Source organism: Polypterus senegalus, chromosome 14 (genome assembly GCF_016835505.1).
Source record: "Polypterus senegalus isolate Bchr_013 chromosome 14, ASM1683550v1, whole genome shotgun sequence".
NCBI lineage: Eukaryota > Metazoa > Chordata > Cladistia > Polypteriformes > Polypteridae > Polypterus > Polypterus senegalus.
The window spans coordinates 3,510,121-3,530,868 of NC_053167.1; the positions used below are offsets into that span (position 1 = coordinate 3,510,121).

The 20,748-nt window shown below is 37.8% G+C and overlaps 1 protein-coding gene across 2 annotated transcripts in view; it reads right to left on the minus strand.

Annotated features, from left to right (window-relative positions):
• LOC120514783 (serine incorporator 3-like) overlaps positions 1–20,748 on the minus strand; it is a 102,676-nt gene that overhangs the window by 48,851 nt on the left and 33,077 nt on the right. For both annotated transcript variants that reach the window (XM_039735339.1, XM_039735337.1), the window contains exons 2-3: positions 7,216–7,377; positions 4,896–5,065 (exon numbers count right to left, since the gene is read on the minus strand). In XM_039735339.1, coding sequence (XP_039591273.1) covers positions 4,896–5,065; positions 7,216–7,377 — 332 coding nt within the window. The remainder of the gene's footprint in view (positions 1–4,895; positions 5,066–7,215; positions 7,378–20,748) is intronic.

Consider the following 20,748-nt stretch of genomic DNA (forward strand, 5'->3'; position numbering starts at 1 on the left):
ATATATATATATATATATATATATATATATATATATATATATATATATATATATACAACAACACTCATCACTCACAACAGTGACAAAACAATTACATTGACAATCAGGTTACGTTATTTTCAAAATGTTTCCTTTTCTTTTCATTGCTTCTTTAACACACTACTTCTCCGCTGCGAAGCGCGGGTATTTTGCTAGTTCAATATATATTGGCGTAGCCGCCACTGCAGTCCTTGCTTTCTTTCCCCAAATACCCAATCAGAATTAGGGAGCGCCGATTCTTCAAAACGTTTAGGGAACATTGAAATATCTTTACATGTTTAATTATTCTATCCTTCACGACACTCCCAGTGAAGAATATACAGTAGATTATTTAAATGAAGTTAAAGTTTTATCTGTATAATAAACATATTTGCTGCATTTCACCTTAAAAATGATATAGTCATCATATGTAAATACGTGCTTTATAAAGTGGCTCAGGTTGTGTGATATTATAACGATAGTGCAAGTTTACAGTGAGGTGATTGTATTTATAAGTACAAACAGCTCTACAAGGAGCAATTGATTGAGTGCATTTAAAGTTCTTGGGATGAAACTGTTTCTGAACCGCGAGGTCCGAACAAGAAAGGCTTTGAAACGTTTTGCCGTGGATGAGGTAGCGTGTGCTTGAAGCTGTATACCGATAATTCTCTTTCCGATCAGCTGCTGCTGTGATTCACACTCAGATACAGTGATATAAATACTCTGAGTGGTGCAGTGAGAGTAATATGGAAAAAGATGATCCGCTGTGGCAACTCCTAACGGGAGCAGCTGAAAGAAGAAGGTGCAGTTAGAGTAACAACGCTAAAGCAGTTATGGTATTTGGAATACTATGGCTATTCCCTGGACCATTATATTGTTACAAGTTAATTACAATCAGATGCGTTACACTAATAAACAATATGTGGTTAGTTTCAGTGTATTTATAAAGCCACGTCGGGAAAAGATGTAACCACACAGGAACAGTAGCACTGCTTTGACGCTGGGTGCCGCCAGTCTGTAAAACCGAGCGGAGAACTTGCGTACGACAAGGTATGAGGTACCGTGGCTTTACACCAAGTGTAGGTTTTATACATCGCGATTTGAGCGTGGAAAAGTTCTTACACAACATTTCTGTGCATACGCACCATTTATACATGAGGCCCCAGATGTTCTTTTATTATGTTCTGATACATAAAACCATATAACTATAAGAGGGTGTACTTTCTTTTTCACATGACCATACACAAACACACACTCTGTGAAACATTATGTTACAATGTTTCTTACAATATTTATTATGATTGACTGTTCAGTAACCTTATGACCTGTGACCAAAAACTGTATACTGCCAGCAAACGTTAGTGTCAGAAAAGGATAGGACAGTGAAAAGGAGAAGTAAAGTGTATAGTCGGGAAACTGACATGAGTCAGTAATCAGAAAGGCAGACCTCAGAGAGACAAAGCCAAAATAAAAATTGAGGAATTTAAGTTAAAAGGAGCACAAGGTCATAAATAGAGAAATGTAAGTACAAAGCAAAAAATAGAAATGATCATTGCTTTTAGAAAATCAGATGCTCTTGTGAACATAGCGGGGTGTTTAAATACTGTCACAGCAAGAGACATAAGAATGGTTTGACTTCCAGTAAACTTTCCATAGCAACCTTTGATTGCATCTTGACAATTAAGGCTTCAACATGGTGTCACTCCGTGACTGCAGACAGGTGACCACCAATTAACTAATTCTGTGACTTCTAAAACTACTTGGCAGACCTACTGATGATTTAGGTGTATCATTTTAAAGGGGTGGATACTTCTATGATTAGTTATTTTGTTTCGCATTTGAAATTAATTTAGATCACTTTGCAGACACCTGTTTCAAAGTTGCATAAAAATAAAATAGGAAAGTTCCAAGAAGGTAATTACTTTTTATAGATACTCTGTATATATCTTATTGAAATGGCTTTGTTCCTAATTCCTTCATGTTAGGTATTCATTACTATTTTCATAAGAATCACATACCAATTTTAAACTTCTCTGTCTAGAGTTAAGGGGCGGCACGGTGGCGCAGTAGTAGCACTGCTGCCTCGCAGTTAGGAGATCCGGGTTGTCTTCCCTGCGTGGAGTTTGCATGTTCTCCCTGTGTCTGCGTGGGTTTCCTCCCACAGTCCAAAGACATGCAGGTTAGGTGCATTGGTGATCCTAAATTGTTCCTAGTGGGTGTGTGTGTGCACCCTGCGATGGGCTGGCAGACTGCCCGGGGTTTGTTTCCTGCCTTGCGCCCTGTGTTGACTGGGATTGGCTCCAGCAAACCCCCTTGACCCTGTAATTAGGATATTTATAGAATGGATGGGTGGATGGATGTCTAGAGTTATGGAGAAAACTTTAATCTTATAAATGAAATCTTATTTAAAAAAAATAATAGTCCTTATAATAAATTTTATTCTCTCTCTCACACTGGTCACAACATAGAAGCTGCTTTTGCTTGGGTTATAAATGAGTAGACACCCTTATGCTTTCAGACTTAAATGGAGCGTTTGATACTACTACTCATAACCTATACTGCCCTGATACTTTATTTGGTCTATCAGGCACTGTTGTTAGTTTCTAACTTCTACTTCATGCTTATTAAATAAATTTTCAAATCGTAAGGAATTTTGAAGACAGTACTCATTCTTGTTTGTTGTTAAACACGGTACCCCCTTCAGGATTTAGTCCTGGGACCACTCCTCTGTTGCTTATAATTTATTGTAGCAGTACTGTCTCTTTCAAAACGTACTAACCTCCAATTCCTGTCCTTACTTTTCTTTCTCCAAATACCCAATCGCCACACAATCAGCTCTGTAACAGATGTTAAGCCATCTGTAAGCTTACAACGACGATTCTTCAAAACTTTTAAGGAACACTGAAATATCTTCATAGTATGTGTTTAATTATTCTATCTGTCTATCCTTTCAGTGTCGCGCCAGCCTCAGCAAATATACAGCACGAGGCAGGAACAATACGTGAACTTGCTAGTAACACAAACTTCAGTATATACAAAAAACTGTGGGAACATTTTCTGCATGTACTTTATTCATACATATACAGTGTTTACATATAAGCACACCTTAGTAATAAAAAATATGCTCTCTAAATGCACTGAATCTGGCTTAGTGACTATTATAAAAGTCCTTTAACAGAGAATTATTCCAGAATTTGGCATTCCCCTGCATTTGACTGATAGTAGACAGGTATTGCAGGAAAGATAATTCAGGATGTATGCAAAGGTCTGTGCATGAAGCATTTTCATCATGCATACCATTTTAAATCAACCAGCTTAGTGAAGAGTAACATTAATAAAAACGTGACTGAACACTGTCCAGATACTGGACTGTAAAGACCCAAGGCCTTACTTATTTTTGATGTCTTTATTGTTTTGATGCCTGCTAGAACATTTGGAATGTGGCCTTGGTAAGCTCTGCTTACTGTGAAAAAGAAATGTACATGCACTCATATTCTGAGAATATGCATAAATAATTGTATTGCCTTTACAAGATTAGCTAGCTCTTTTTATTCCATGATAAAAGCTGCCCTTCCTTCTGTATTCCTTTCCTCCAGATGTCCATGCCTACTACACCCAAGTACAAAAGGAGACCCTAGTGGAGAGTCCATTTCTAGATTCTGCTGACTGCATACTAGGACTGTGCAATGTCTTAGAAGTCCATCCATCCATTAGCCAACCCACTATATCCTAACAACAGGGTCACGGGGGTCTGCTGGAGCCAATCCCAGGGTGCAAGGCACACTCTGATACAGCGCATTGCCACACCCACAAAGAAAGAAAAAAAAAAAAGGCAGCGCTCAGTGGTTACTCTCTCAGGTGGGCGTTAGCATATCATAATCTCTTGGACCAATAGCGCGAGTTTTCCGCATTGGACTTATACGACTGACATAAAATACCAGAAATTATACTGTAAAATCAATTCCTGACTTATCCGCAGGAGAACTTATCTGCGAGTATATACGGTACATTGTATTAAAGTACCAAAAGGTAAATGGTAATGGTTTGTTACTCTTGCTGCCACCTTGACTAAATGCAAGTAATTGTTTCTAGTGATGGCTTACCAGTTCTCACTCTTGGTATACATCAAAGTCTACCCATCTTTCCTCACTTTCTTCATTTTAAAGCCTCCTATTAGTGTGGAAATGTAGCAATTAGAGACACCCATCAGGAGCTGCTAGAAAAAAATTCTAGCCTGTTTTTCCTGGTGGAGAATAAAAGCTGTACCGACCCTAGACATAATTCACAAATTATGGCAGAAGGTGTTTTTAGTCACTTGACAGCCAGAGTCATAATACAGTAAGTATAAAGTCGGGAACTGAAAAGGATGAAAGGCTAAATGGAGTGGGAAAGTCACAGTTGGCAGCATAGGCAGGTGGTGTTGTTATCTGTTTTTTTCAGTGTGACAATTATTCTTATCCTTCTGTTTCATGTGTATAGAGTTTCATTTAGAAAAGGAGAAAATACGAATTGCAAAGTATGAAGTACTAATTCACAAACACAGCCTGCACACCTCAGCTATAGCATTAGGACACAATAGTCAGAGACTGGAATCGACATTATGTGGCTAAAAGGTATTTATTAGACAAATATAAACCATACACTACAATAAGAACATTTAGTGCCTGTGTTGAATATTTTACTGACCAATATTCTTTTAATGATTTTAACAAATCATATATGGCACAAATTATCTGTAGAGTTTACAGAATAAAGTTTAATATATTAAGATGTACCTGATGAAGTCAGAAGAAAAAAAAAAGGTGCCATGCAATACATTTATAATTTATCTTAAATATGTACAGTAAATACTGAATATTTGCAAAAAAGGAACTTACCCATTATGTAAATAAGCTCTTAAATCTAAGCTAGTTTTTACATTGAACATTAGTACAGCAAAGAGAGCAAAGAAAGCTGTCAACCCAAAGCAAACCCGGTACACAGCTTCATAGCCTAAGAAGATTTCGCAGTCTACAATCCCATAGTCCCGTTCACAGAAGCCAGGGATCTATTGGTTAAAAAGAAGAAGAAAAGTGTTACACCATAAATAGTACTGAAATGTAAACTATTGATAAAAAACTTATATAATCTTTTCAGCTCTTTAAAATGAAAAACATATGTTAGATGAGCAAGGGCCTCAATGTATGAAACTGCGGACGCTACCATACTTTTTGCAACACTAGAAAAACAAACATTTAGCCTAGATACAACTTGTTAGCTTAGCTGACAATATAAACTTAGAGGTTTTTCATATATACAATATCAATTTTATCTTGTATTTGGGTAATTCCATTTTAATTAAACAAATTGCCCTTGCATCACCAAAAATGAGTGCTTTTTATTTACATAGCTTGGTTTTTAATTTACTTTTATATTACCATTTTTTTTTTTCATGAGTTATTGTGTAACAAACATCTTTGGACATATGCATGATTCTTCATTCTTTGTTTTTTTAACATAAATACATCCTAAACCATGTAACCAGTAGTATAAATTAACCACAAAAACACTTTTTTGATCATTGTGAATATACATCTTTTCTTTCTCTCTGTATGTTAACATATATTGTACAATTGAGAGACGTTCAAAATGTTTCTGCACTGTCACATTTTTGTTGGAAACGGTGAAGGCGGGAGGAGTAGTAATTGGTCGTGTCTAAGAGTGCCATGTGACTGGGAAAATCAAAGGAAGGTGACTATGTAGAAAAGTGAGGAGATTTGTTTTTGAAATTCTTAATAAATAGAGTTAAAAACAAAGTACGAAAAACTTTTTGAACATCCCTCGTACATACTGTACATGTATAAACACACACACACACACACACACACACACACTATATTTACGTTAACATATATTCTGTATATAGAAGAAGTAAGGGAAAATAAGTACAGAACATTAATACAATTTGCAATTGCAATCTATCATCAGGGCAGCACAATGGCGCAGTGGTAGCACTGCTGCCTCACAGTTAGGAGACCTGAGTTCACTTCCTGGGTCCTCTCTGCGTGGAGTTTGCATGTTCTCCCCGTGTCTGTGTGGGTTTCCTCCAGGTACTCTGGTTTACTCCCACAGTTCAAAGACATGCAGGTTAGGTGCATTGGTAATCCTAAATTGTCCCTAGTGTGTGTGTGTGCCCTGCAGTGGGCTGGCACCCTGCCTGGGAATTTGTTCCTGCCTTGCGCCCTGGGATTGGCTCCAGCAGACCCCTGTGACCCTGTAGTAAGGATATAGAGGGTTCGAAAATGACTGACTGACTAAAAACTATAATTTAAAATTGGTCAGTTTATTACTAAAGCAAGCTTATAATATCATGAATATCTCCAGAAAATCTGGTCTTTTGTTTTTTGAGTGCCTTTTGAAAATTAAAGCGGGAATGCTCTCAGGTGCAGAATGGAACCTTATGCAGATGCGGCGAAAAGGAGGCTGGAGCTTTGCCGGACCATGGCAGGAGCTGTCGGGGAGAGGACTTAATCAGTACTGTGAAGACCTCAAGATGGAGAGACGAGAAAAAAAAAAAATCAGCTATATAAATTAGCACATGCACATCTGCTTCTGAGCCCTGTTGCACTTATGAAGATTAAGTGCTGAGTTTTACTTTCTTTATGAATATATTTGACTGAAATGTGCTCCTTACCAAAAAAAAGATTTAAAAAAATTTTATTTTACTAATTTGAACATAACCAAAATTAAAATGTAGAACTAACAAGTTGCATCACTACACAGTTAAGCTTTTATACACAGTGTTTTAATCAGCTTTCAAACATCACAAACACATTAGGGTCCTACAAAACAAAGACAATTTAGCAGAATCAGGATGCTGCTTATACAATGGCCTCACATATATCAATTAGATTAATAAAAGTGTATTTTTGTTTCTGGTTGTTTGAATCAGCCCAAATGAAACAAATTACATTGTGAACCATACTAACTCAATAAAAAGAGCAGAAGCAAAGATAAAGCAGAATACTCTGCCTTAGTAACTTAATCATAAAGGAAATTAAAAGTAGAGTTGTAAAGATTAATGAATGGGTGTAATGTTCAAACTTTAAAAATGTTCACAGCTTGACTTCAATGTGTTTTTTGAACAATGAAAGTCACATTATATTGCTGGAAATTTCATCTCCATGTGTTACATTTTGCCGCAGATAGTTAACTCACCTTTATAAGTTGTTTCTCCATACCCGGTGCAAGCAAAATACCAGCAAGAAGAGTCCCAAGAAGTACAAAAGAAGCATATATAAGGCGAGTCACAGTTGAATTTTTGATGTTAGGACAACAGCTGCACTGCAAGCATGTGGCACCACAACACAAACATGGCACCTGCAGAATTACAAAAAGATGGTATACACATATAAAAAAAACCTGCTAACTGCTCTCTTCTTGCTTACATTTAATAATGGAAGAAAATCCAATTAAAAATAATTTTAACTTGAAATATGTATTGTTATACATTACAATAAACCGTAATGAGTACGTTTGAAACACACTTTTTATTTTGAAGTTAACAGGCATACTCACACCCCAACAATGTATATAGTTTAATGTTTTAATGTTACATGAAATCAAGGCATAGAACAAATAACAATGACAAATAAAAAAAACAAACAGTTATGGAATCAAGTGTACAAAATTGTATTGAGATTTTTGATTTATCAAAGTAGCTAGCTTCTGCTGATATAACAGCCAAACTGTGGTAACCCTTTAGATTCAGAATGCCAGTCACCAACTCTGCCTCCCGCATTAAAACCCCAAACCATCACACCCCCTCCTCCATATTATACACACACACACACACACACACACACACACACACACACACATATATATATATATATCCATCCATCCATCCATCCATCCATTTTCCAACCCGCTGAATCCAAACACAGGGCACAAGGCAGGAACCAATCCTGGGCAGAGTGCCAATCTACCGCAGGACACACACACAAACACACCCACACACCAAGCACATACTATGGACAAGTTAGAATCGCCAATCCACCTAACCTGCATGTCTTTGGACTGTGGGAGGAAACCGGAGCGCCTGGAGGAAACGCACGCAGACACGGGCAGAACATGCAAACTTTACACAGGAAGGTCCCGGGAAGCAAACCTGCGTCTCCTAACTGTGAGGCAGCAGCATACATATACATATTATATATATATATATATATATATATATATATATATATATATATATATATATATATATATATATATATATATATATATATATATATATATATATATATATATATATATATATATATATATATATATATATATATATAACTGCTCAAAAAAATTAAAGGAACACTTTGAAAACACATCAGATCTCAATGGGAAAAAGAAATCCTCCTGGATATCTATACTGATATAGACTGGGTAATGTGTTAGGAACGAAAGGATGCCACATCGTTTGATGGAAATGAAAATGATCAACCTACAGAGCCCTGAATTCAAAGACGCCCCAAAAATCAAAGTGAAAAAATTATGTGGCAGGCTAGTCCATTTTGCCAAAATTTAATTGCAGCAACTCAAAATTGTACGCAGCACTTTGTATGGCCCCTGTGTTCTTGTATACATGCCTGACAACATTGGTGCATGCTCCTAATGAGACGACAGATGGTGTTGTGGGGGATCTCCTCCCAGATCTGGACCAGGGCATCACTGAGCTCCTGGACAGTCTGAGGTGCAACCTGGTGGCATTGGATGGACCAAAACATAATGTCCCAAAGGTGTTCTACTGGATTTAGGTCAGAAAAGTGTGGAGGCCAGTCAATGGTATCAATTCCTTCATCCTCCAGGAACTGCCTGCATACTCTCACCACATGAGGCCAGGAATTGTTGTGCACCAGGAGCCACTGTACCAGCATAGGGTCTGACAATGGGTCCAAGGATTTCATCCTGATACCTAATGGCAGCCAAGGTGCCTTTGTCAAGCCTGTAGCGGTCTGTGTGACCCTCCATGGATATGCCTCCCCAGACAATCATTAACCCACCACCAAAGTGCTCATGCTGAATGATGTTACAGGCAGCATAATGTTCTCCATGGCTTCTCCAGACCCTTTCACTTCTGTCACGTGCTCAGGGTGAACCTTCTCTCATCTGTGTAAAGCACAGGGCACAAATGGTGCATCTGCCAATTCTGGTATTCTATGGCGAATGCCAATCAAGCTGCATGCTGCTGGGCAGTGAGCTCAGGGCCCATTAGAGGACATGGGGCCTTTGGGTCACCCTCATGAAGTCTTTCTGGTTGTTTGGTCAGAGACATTCACACCAGTGGCCTGCTGGAGGTCATTTTGTAGGGCTCTGACAGTGCTCATCCTGTTCTGCTTTTCCCAAAGGAGCAGATACCGGTCCTGCTAATGGGTTAAGAACCTTCTATGGCCCTGTCTAGCTCTTCTACAGTAACTGCTTGTCTCCTGGAATCTCCTCCATGCCCTTGAGACTGTCCTAGAAGACACAGCAAACCTTCTGACAATGGTACATATTGATGTGCCATTCTGGAGAAGTTGGACTACCTGTGCAACTTCTGTAGGGTCCAGGTATCGCCTCATGCTACCAGTAGTGACACTGACTGTAGCCAAATGTGAAACTAGTGAAAAACAGTCAGAAAAGATGAGGAGGGAAAAATGTCAGTGGCCTCCACCTGTTAAACTATTCCTGTTTTGGGGGTCCATCTCATTGTTGCCCCTCTAGTGCATCTGTTGTTAATTTCATTAACACCACAGCAGCTGAAACTGATTAACAACCCCCTCTTTCATTGACTTGATGCTATACTCTCATTAAAAAAAGTGTTCCTTTATTTTTTTTGAGCAGTGTATATATAAACAAGCCTATCCCAGCAGCATTTCGAATAAGGCCAGATCAAGCCCTAGTAAGGTGCCAGTCTATTGTAGGGTCCACTCATGTAATGGCTGCTTTACCTAACCTGTAGTTGATGAAGGGAAAACATGAAACATTTACAGAAACCATCTGCAGTGACTGGGCAAGGACTCGTAACTGAGGGCATGTTATCCTTGAGGCTGCAGCACTAAACATAATTATTAATTCCTGTCTTGTGACCGACTCTGATAGGATAAGATCTGGACCAAACGAGACTCTGGAATGAATTAAGTTGGTTCTAGAAATGTATGCATAGATGGTATAAAACATTGTTTTACTTTGCTTTACCTATCTGCATTTAAACTCAAGAAAAGCCTGAACATTGTAACATTTACAGGACATAAATTTTTGAATTTTGCTAATCTGTGGCTAAAAGATTCTTATCAGATTAGTCATGTGCGTGTAACATTTTTTATCGTAAAAAACTTGCAGTACAATATTTATGAAAAATCCAGCTTTATTAATTAAATTCCCCTTAGAGGAGAGGACCACTTGGTTAGACAGCATGAAAAGAAAAACAAAGAAAAAAAAAAAGCAGAGCAACAAAAACGTACCCATTTACAAAAATAAAAGATGAGACTAAAAACACACAGGGCAGAGGTTATAGCTTGTGGTTTGGTTATTGTGTGCACTGAGCTCCAAGATAGGGCTTATTATTATCTGATAGTGTGGCTCCACTTCAGGGGCTGCTTTTAATATGTCTACTGTTTCAGTCAGAGGCCCAAATATTTCTTGTTCTACCTGCAAGCCATTAACGTTCCTCTTCTATGAATTATTGCATTTTCCTCAGTTTCTTTGATAACATAAGTCTCAAAGACATTTGTACATCTTGAAGTTTAAAGGAAGCCAGTGTTGTGGTGGTGATGCTATTATCTAGATTTGAAAGTTGATGGGAGACTGGTTTAATTCAAGCTGTACTATTTCAATGCAAATTACAAGTACTTAAACAAAAAACAAATGCGAGATGTTTGAGTTATTGGGCTTCAGTTTTTTTTTCTCCGATTCATTTCTGCTCATCCAATCTTCTTTGAACCTCTCTGGAAATCATCACCTTATTGTAGATAATCATTGATGATATCCAGCTTGTTTGTAATTATCACCAGATTTCATCTTTTCACAGTCCAGGGTCCCATTGTGGACACTCTTCTACTGTATAGGCTTCTGCAGTTGTATGGTAACAGAAAATTTATGCAGAGAAGAATGTTTGTTCAAAAAATATTTGTGTAACACTGATGGTTTCATCTACTGTATTTATTTAATTGCTGATCAAAATCTTAACATAACAAATGAAGTATTTCAGGCCGTTGAACTTTATGTTCAAACTTAGGAAATTTTAACCACATTTTCTTCTTATATAATACGCTACTGTGGCTGTTCGTTTGTCTGTCCAGGATTTTAAATCACCTGTCGCTCGCAAACCGTTTCACCTATTGACCTGATATTTAGTACACATATACTATGTGACGTCTACTATCTGCTTTCGGGTGATGATTTTTATTACTCTTTTTATTTTTATTTTATTTTATTGTAGAACTCTCTGCAGAGCGCAGCAGGGCGGCCGTGCGGCACATGTGTATATGCATCGTTCTCATTCCCTAACACTTCCCCTACCTCTTCATATCTTTAATCATCCTTGAGGCAGATTGAAGACTGAAGTACTAGCTTAAGTGAAAAATTAAGAAAAACGTTCCAAGTAATTGCAACACAAAAGCTAACTCAATCAGTTTTAACATGAAAAGATGCCAACAAAAGAAGAGAAGCAGCGGACCGCTAGGGTGGAGAAAAGAAGAGCTGCTCAGGAAGAAACAAGCGCAAACGAATGTTAAATGTACAGAAAAAGAGGATGAAAACTAGGAATGCTCAAGTCAAGTGTATTCACTGCATGTTATCGTGCACTACGCCATTACTGGTATTAAAATAATATGGAATTACATAAAAAGAAATAAGTTGTATCTGTTTCAATTTTCTTTATCTGTTTTTTGATCTTAATGTTATTTTTCTCTTGATGTTCTCTGATATATTTAAATCAAATATGCACTTCACTAAAATATTTTAAGTTTTTACCTTTCACTTTAAATGTGCTTCAGGTTAACCAAATATGGCATATGCTTTCCCCTTCTTTGTTACTCTGAAATAGTAATGTTTACATTCTATGGAGAAACATAGGTATTTGTCAAAATGCTCTTTTGAGATTCATGAATAAAGTAATCTTGAATAATATTTTTATTATTTTGCTATATATATTTAGTTCATAACAAGGGTATTATGAAAAGTAAATTTTATAAATCATAATTTTTATTGCTTACAGTGGTAAAGCTGCAGTCTCACAGTAACGAGACTCAGGTTCACGTCCCTGGTCCTCTCTACATGGAGTTTGTGTGTTCTCCCTGTGTCTGCATGGGTTTCCTCTGGATGCTCTGGTTTCCTCCCACTGTCCAAAGACGAGCTATTTAAGTGAACTGATGATGCTAAATTGGCCCTTGTGTGTGTGTGTGTGTTCACCCTGTGATGTTATTGGCACCCTGTCCAAGGTTTGTTCTTGTCTTGTGCCCTATGCTACCTGGGATTGGCTCCAGCAGCCCCCTGCAGCCCTGGTCTGGATTAAGTGCATTAGGAAATGGCAACAAACTGTATTGTGCACAACCCTCTGGTTCACCATTCTGTGCTTAATTTTTCTTTCTCTGCCCCCTTCCTGCTTTTGTGCATCACATCAAAAAAAAAAAAAAAATGTGGAAAGAAATTTAAATACATAAAAACATTTAAAATGTTTACGATATATTCTTTCAAATGCTTACAATTAATAAACATATCCAAACATTAACTTCGAAGATATTTTATTTTATAATATACTTGTGATAGCAGCAATAGCAAACTGCAAATTAGTACATTCAACTATATTTAAAAGTAACTTGCCATAACAGTTAAATGTATGCTATCCTAACAGTTAATAAGTACTGACATTTTGCTCTAGCATAAATATGGTGTATTGTCAGTAGCAGATTATCAAAACACTGTTTTTTATGAAAATAATGACAGTATACTATATCTCTTATTTTTGCAGTACATCAAAGTTATGTCAGCAGCCATGCAATCCACCTAAAGCGGAGCATATTCAGGCTCAGCCAAAACATGGACCGGAGACCACCTAGGAAAAGTTGGGCTGCTGCTAGAAGAGGTGTTGGTGAGGCCAGTGAAGGGTACTGTTGTGATGTGAGATTTTGCATATAACTTGATAAATATTTTGTATGTCTTTATTTGTAATTTTGGCAAAGCAATGTAATTTAGTGAAAAGCATTCATGTTTACCCCCCTCAAGGCTGAGTCTCTTTGAATTTTACGAGCGGAGGGAAGTGCTTGACAAATGTTTCTCTGCTAGAGTCTCTCTCTCATTCCCCACAAAATGTCAGGTAGCCTAACTGGCAAACTTTAGCTCAAGAAATGGTTTTGGGGGGGATGGCAGGTGTTAAGATGTTCTATTTTCCCCACTGGTCTGAGGTATGGCTGTTTGGAATTGGCTTGTCTCAGAGGCCTTTAAGTACTATGACGCCCTGTTGGCTCTAGGGGTTGGACAGAACATCTATAAATTTACTTGCTTAACCTCTCACTCTCTCTCTCTTTTACTAACCTCTGATGAAGAAGCCTCTCTCTCTTACTAACATATGATGAAGAAGACAACACAATGAAGAGCACAGCTTGGCAGCCATATTGAACCGGCTTGCGGCCTGTTCTGAAGAAAACTGAGCACCAATGATACCTTAATAAGAAACATTTTAACTACAAGTCTTTGTGCCACCTGAAACTACACATCACCATTTAATCAGGTTGTATGGTTGCCAATATTCAAATATACTTTGCATTTTATTATTTATGAATATTATTAATAATAAATTATTTTATGTGTAACTTAACTCTTGCTTGTCTTTTACTACACTTAATTGCCCGCGGTTACAGATATAGAAGGGAAGGTGGGGAGAAGTTATATACAATAGTACCTTATAAACAGTGGTACGTCTGTGGGATTAGGCTTTCTGACAGAGGCTACATCTTAATAATACAAAGGGGAAAGTAGAGCAATATACTGTATTACTCTACCAAGACAAAACAGGCACTTGCCATGTGGTCTGAGTGTGTGTCCCAGTGTAGTGATAGGGACACTAGGCTGCAAAAATGGCACCATTCTTCAGATGAGACGTAAAACCAAGGTCCTGTCTCTCTGTGATCATAAAAGATCCCAGGGAATCTTTTGTTAAAAGTAGGATGTTTCCCAATGTCCTGGCTAAACTGACCATCATGGACTGGTCATTTTGGCCTCCTAATCATCCCCCATTTCTAAATGGCTAACTACCTTACCTCTTTACCACCTAATAATTAATTTGTGGTGAGCATACCGGTATAAAATGGCTGCCGTTGCATCATCCTGGTGGATGCTGCACATTGGTGGTGGTTGAAGTGGCTCCTCCCTCTTCATGTAAAGCACATTTAGTGTTTTGTAAAGCACTCTATACATGCAATGTCTACTTTTTCTTCTTAAAAATAATACAAAACGTATGTATATATAGAACACTAAATGAGGTCAGACAATATTAACAAGATTAAAATATCAGGATAGTTATCGTAGAACACAGAAATTTCAAGGACAGAACCACATATGTGGCCAACTGGCCATCTCTGTAATCCTTTGAGTTCAGTGTATCTTACAGTAATAGTTTTGCCAAGAAACAAATTGGCACCAGTGCAAAGAAGAAATTTATAAGCATGTTCAAAATCTAACTCTTTAATGTACTTAATGGATATTTCTGTGCTTGCTGCTCTACTGTTTTTGTATTAGTTTTATCAGTAACATTTTTTATAAGGCTGCAAATGGTTATATAGTGTTGTCATTTCAAAAGTATCAAAAATTGTGCAAAATAATTGCTGTTTCAAACTAAAGACATCTCTCGGCTTTAGCCACATCCCAGTTACACTGGGGCCTGACTTCTTTGATGGTCCCACTAGCCTAAACTGTGGTTTTGTATTTGACTTGGAATTAGAAGAGCGCGGTTTTCTTTTTGTCTGCTGTTGATAGGAATAATTAGTGATGAGAAAACCTTTTTTTTTTTTTTTTTTAAACTTTCTGTACATCCAAAAGCCTCAGTGCACTTCCATGCAAGCATGTTAAGAGTAAGGGTGTGAGAAGCACTTGGACACAGGGGTCGATGTTAATGGGCAATGGTGGTGAATGGGCAATGAAACAGAGTAGTCAGGGAAGGCCCCTGCTTTGTAACAGGTGGGCATACACACACACACACACACACACACACGCGGGACACTTTAGGATCACCAATGCACCTAACTTGCATGTCTTTGGACTGTGGGAGGAAACTGGAGCACCTGGAGGAAACCCACACAGACACAGGGAGAACATGCAAACTCCACGCAGGGAGGACCCAGGAAGCGAACCCAGGTCTCCTTACTGCGAGGCAGCAGCACTACCACTGCACCACCGTGTTGGCCAAAAATGAACAAATTTCTTTGAAGAATAAGTGCGGCACACCTCAACAAAAGTGGTCCACATGGGGCCGAGTTGTTTCACATACAAATAGACATTGGTTTTTGCAAAAGATGCTTCGTATATTATATAGAAATGCACCCAAAAAATATAAAAGCCTTGCATGCAGTTAAGAAAGTGGCAATTGGAATAAGATATCAGAATTCATAATATTCATAACAATCCCCTTTTTTTTTAAAGAATGCCCTGTTTCCATCCAAGCCATTTCAGGGATGCCCATGTGAAGTACTGTATGGCCTGTAAAATAAATAGTTTGAGTTTCTGCATGGTCAACCAGAGGAGCTGGAGCACATAATCTTCTCCCAAACCTGGAGCAGTTAATCTTGAGCTTCTAAAGAGATGGGACATCAGTGCAACAAGATAAAACTAATTCTAAGAAGTAACGGCCAGAAAAAAATGTAACGGACTAAGATAGAGACAGCAATGGCACTGTTTTAAAGGTGAATGTGTCATCTAAGGATTTAGTTTCTGAATCTATTTTGGGTCATGAAAACTTTCATATACATTATTATATTCAGAACTTAATTTCTGTCCCTTGAATTTTGATGAGGGGAAAAGAAAGGTAGGCCGCAGATCAATTTAGTTATTGTGGTTGTGATCTTAGAAATAAAATGCCTATTATTATTATTATGTGAATACAAATTGGGGAAAAGAATCAGCAACTAGTTCAGGATAGGACTGGACAGTTATGGACTGTTGCATCCAACATTTTCAGAGAAGCCATTCTGTGCAGCAGGCAGCACAGCTACTAAGAGCCGCCCAGTTATTTGGATATATAACAGTTTTTTGCATTGCTATTGTCAAACATAAATGTAACAAACTGTTGTCATGGTGGAAGGAGAGCCTTTATTTCATGTCTGAAGCCATATGTTGCAAAGAAAGCAAGGACTTCTTTTACAGCTGCTGATTACCTTCTTAAACACTGTTAACTGCATATGCTGTCATTTTTTCCAGCTAACTTTCACTGTCCTTGTGAGTTACTAATAAATAGGTTCCTTGTTAAAGTCACAAAAAAAGGAAAAATATTCCAGTGAGCCAACAGATAGCAGGGATTCTGTTATAGTGAAAGTCATTCTACCCAATAACCCTCCTCCTCCTCTCCTCCCTCTCGTCTCCCTCACACCAGCCACGATTCTTTTCAAAGGTATAGTGCAAGTTAATTTGTTTTATGTATTTTTACTTTATATTTTGTATTAATCATTTTTATTTGAATATTTTTGGCTTGTGGAACGAAATCATCGGAATTTCCATTATTGCTTATTGGGGAAATTCGCTTTGATATACGAGTGCTTTGGATTACAAGCACATTTCTTGAACGAATTATGCTCAAAAAAACCAAGGCACCATGACATATTATATATATAGTAGTTTAGTATAGTATAGTATATATATATATATATATATATATATATATATATATATATATATATATATATATATATATATATATATATATATATATATATATATATATATATATATATATATATATATATATATATATATATATATATATACATATACTAATAAAGGCAAAGCCCTCACTCACTCACTCACTCACTCACTCACTCACTCATCACTAATTCTCCAACTTCCGTGTGGGTGGAAGGCTGAAATTTGGCAGGTTCATTCCTTACAGCTTCCTTACAAAAGTTGGGCAGGTTTTATATCGAAATTCTACGCGTAATGGTCATAACTGGAAGCTGTTTTCTCCATTTACTGTAATGGAGATGAGCTTGAACGCCGTGGGGCGGAGTTTCGTGTGACATCATCACGCCTCCCACGTAATCACGCAGTACATAGAAAACCAGGAAGACCTCAAAAGCGCTGAAGAAAACATGCATTATATAATTGAGAAGGCAGCGAAACAATAAGAAGCGGCGAGTGACATATACAACCATATTCATGAGTTCTGCTACTTGAAACAAAGCACGATGTAAACCTACACTTTAAATTAAGTTCATAGACAGGCTGCGCTGGCGTTTGTAATTTAGTGCCTGCCCATATAAGGCCGTCCGTCAGCGGCAATCCAATAGCAAACTCCACTAAATATTCACGGGTGAAGGACTGTGCTTATGCAGAGGAAGATGAGATGGTCAGGGTGGTGTTTGACACAAACTCAGCGAAACTGCGAGAGAAAGTTTTAAGTGCCAGGACTAAGGTAACATTAAATACAGCCATGGACATAGCACGAGATGGCACCAGCACAGCTGGGAACCTTCGATGCATGTACACGGCGGCTCCGTGAACTGGCGCAGTGCACAGATAAAAGCAACAGTTCCAAAGAGCTGAACAAAACCGAATTACACAATTGAAAAGGCAGCAAAAAATATGAAGCGTCTGATACATACAAGCATATTCATAAATCCAGCTACTGCGGAAACAAAGCACACGTTGGAAAAAGTCAATGTCCCGCTAAAGGAAGACAGTGTAAAAAAACCCGTGCATGCAGTGTGTCAGGTCTCAGATAAAGAAGAAGACGAGCTGTTTATTGATGCAGTAAGAAACGAATCGATGAATGAAACCTGTCATCTTTACAGCGATTGACAAACACGGAATGTAACTTGAACACAACACATCCTACAAATACGAACCTGATTGAAAGAAATAATGATAATCAAATCCTTGATGACAGCAACACTCAGTAACACTCACAAAACAAATACTGTATATTGACAGTCATGTTACGTTATTTTTAAAATGTTCCCTTTTCTTTTCTAGCTTTTTAACACACTACTTCTCCGCTGCGATACGCGGGTATATATATATATGTATATATATATATCCCGCTCTACATACTCGAATAATGGATACTTTATTCGCCATCAATGATTGTTTTGGTAAAGCCATACTCAGTGTATTCATTAGATGAGCGGTAAAAAGTAAGAGCGAGGGAGGATGACTTATTGAGGCATGCAGGCTGTAGTCTTGCGTCAACTCTATCTGAATTGCGATCACATTTGAAAAAATATATCTTTTCAAGTTCTATTTAGTCCATATGTGTCAAACTCAAGGGCCGGGCCACATCCGCCCGGCGTAATTATATCCGGCCCGCGAGATCATTTTATATACTGTATTATTGTTATTAATGGCCCGGGTATATGAAGCGCTGGTAACACAATAAACTACAGATCCCATAATGCAGCGCTTCAGCTGCCTTGCGACACTTACCGCGTTAATCAAGTCTACTTATGATGCTGCAAGTTATTGCGAAGCTAGCTCACACGATGCTGAAGAGAAAAGTTGATTCTGAAAATAGAGCCTTTAAAACCGATGGGAGGCTGAGTATATGTTTACTGAACCCGTGTGTCTCATTTGTGGAGCTAATGTGGCTGTAATTACAGAATTTAATCTAAGACGGCACTATGAGACAAAACATCAGGGTAACCTGAATGCAATGCAGAAGATACAGAAAGCAGAAGAATTAAATAAGAATCTGACACTTCAGCGGACGTTTTACCGTGCACAATCACAAAGTGATTTCAAGTGAAGCTGCTTTTATGGGAGACACAAATGCACCAGTGCAACTTGCCCCACTTTCCCTGTTGCCAAGTAATGTTAAACCAAGTCGTCACTACGGTGTTCCCAAATCGCACTTTGCTGATAAACTGGCGCACTGAGTTTGCACGCGCTTTGGTGACTTTGAAGAACAAAAAGTCCGTCTACATGCGGCTCGAACCTTGTGCATGTTTGGTAGCACATATCTGTGTGAGAAGCTCTTCTCAGTGATAAAGACTAACAAAACAGCACACAGGAGTCGCCTCACTGATGAGCACCTGCAATCCATCCTGAGAATCTCCACAACACAGAACCTCACACCAAACAGAAACGAACCTGTGCCAAAAAGATGCCAGGCGTCCAGCTCTAAAATGACATATGAGCAAAGACAACTGAATGATTTGATTTGTTATTGCTGAAAGGAACACATTTTATTTATATTTCCAGGTTTTGTTATGCAGCATGTTCATATTTGAATTTGTATAATTTTGACAGGATATATTTTTATGGAGAGCAAAATCTTTTGGGATTTTTAAAATCTAAGTTTATTTTTTATATAAAATTACATAAGAGTAAAGAAATTTGAATGTTTGTTCTTTTAACGTTTACTTTATTTCTAACTTGTATAATTTAGACAGGATATATTTTTATGGAGAGCAAAATATTATAAGTTGTTTAAGGTTTGAGTTGATTTATTCACGAATAATATTCCTGTCTGTTTTTACCATTCCTACCAAAGATATTTCTGTCGACTAAATAAAAATTCCTTCTATTTAAAATTTAAATAGAACTTGAACAAATACGATAGTTCATAATATCCACGCAGACTTGCACGTAAGAGCGGGAGTCATCCGTTTTAACAAGCAGCGTATTGCACTGATACATACATACACAGCTATTTCGTATATATATATATATATACACACACACACACACACACACACATACAGACAGCAACAATCATCACTCACAACAGTGACAAAACAATTACATTGACAACCATGTTACGTTATTTTCAAAATGTTTCCTTTTCTTTTTCATTGCTTCTTTAACACACTACTTCTGCGCTGCGAAGCGCGGGTATTTTGCTAGTGTATATATACATACATACATACATACATACATACATACATACATACACACAGTTAGGTCCATATATATTTGGACAGCGACAACTTTTTTCTAATTTTGGTTCTGTACATTACCACACTGAATTTTAAATGAAACAACTCAGATGCAGTTGAAGTGCAGACTTTCAGCTTTAATTCAGTGAGTTGAACAAAACGATTGCATAAAAATGTGAGGCAACTAAAGCATTTTTTCAACACAATCCCTTTATTTCAGGGGCTCAAAAGTAATTGGACAATTGACTCAAAGGCTATTTCATGGGCAGGTGTGTTCAAGTCCGTCGTTATGTCTTATCAATTAAGCAGATAAAAGGCCTGAAGTTGATTTGAGGTGTGGTGCTTGCATGTGGAAGATTTTGCTGTGAACAGACAACATGCGGTCAAAGGAGCTCTCCATGCAGGTGAAAGAAACCATCCTTAAGCTGCGAAAACAGAAAAAACCCATCCGAGAAATTACTACAATATTACGAGTGGCAAAATTTACAGTTTGTTACATCCTGAGAAAGAAAGCAAGCACTGATGAACTCAGCAACGCAAAAAGACCTGGACGTCCATGGAAGACAACAGTGGTGGATGATCGCAGAATCATTTCCATGGTGAAGAGAAACCCCTTCACAACAGCCAACCAAGTGAA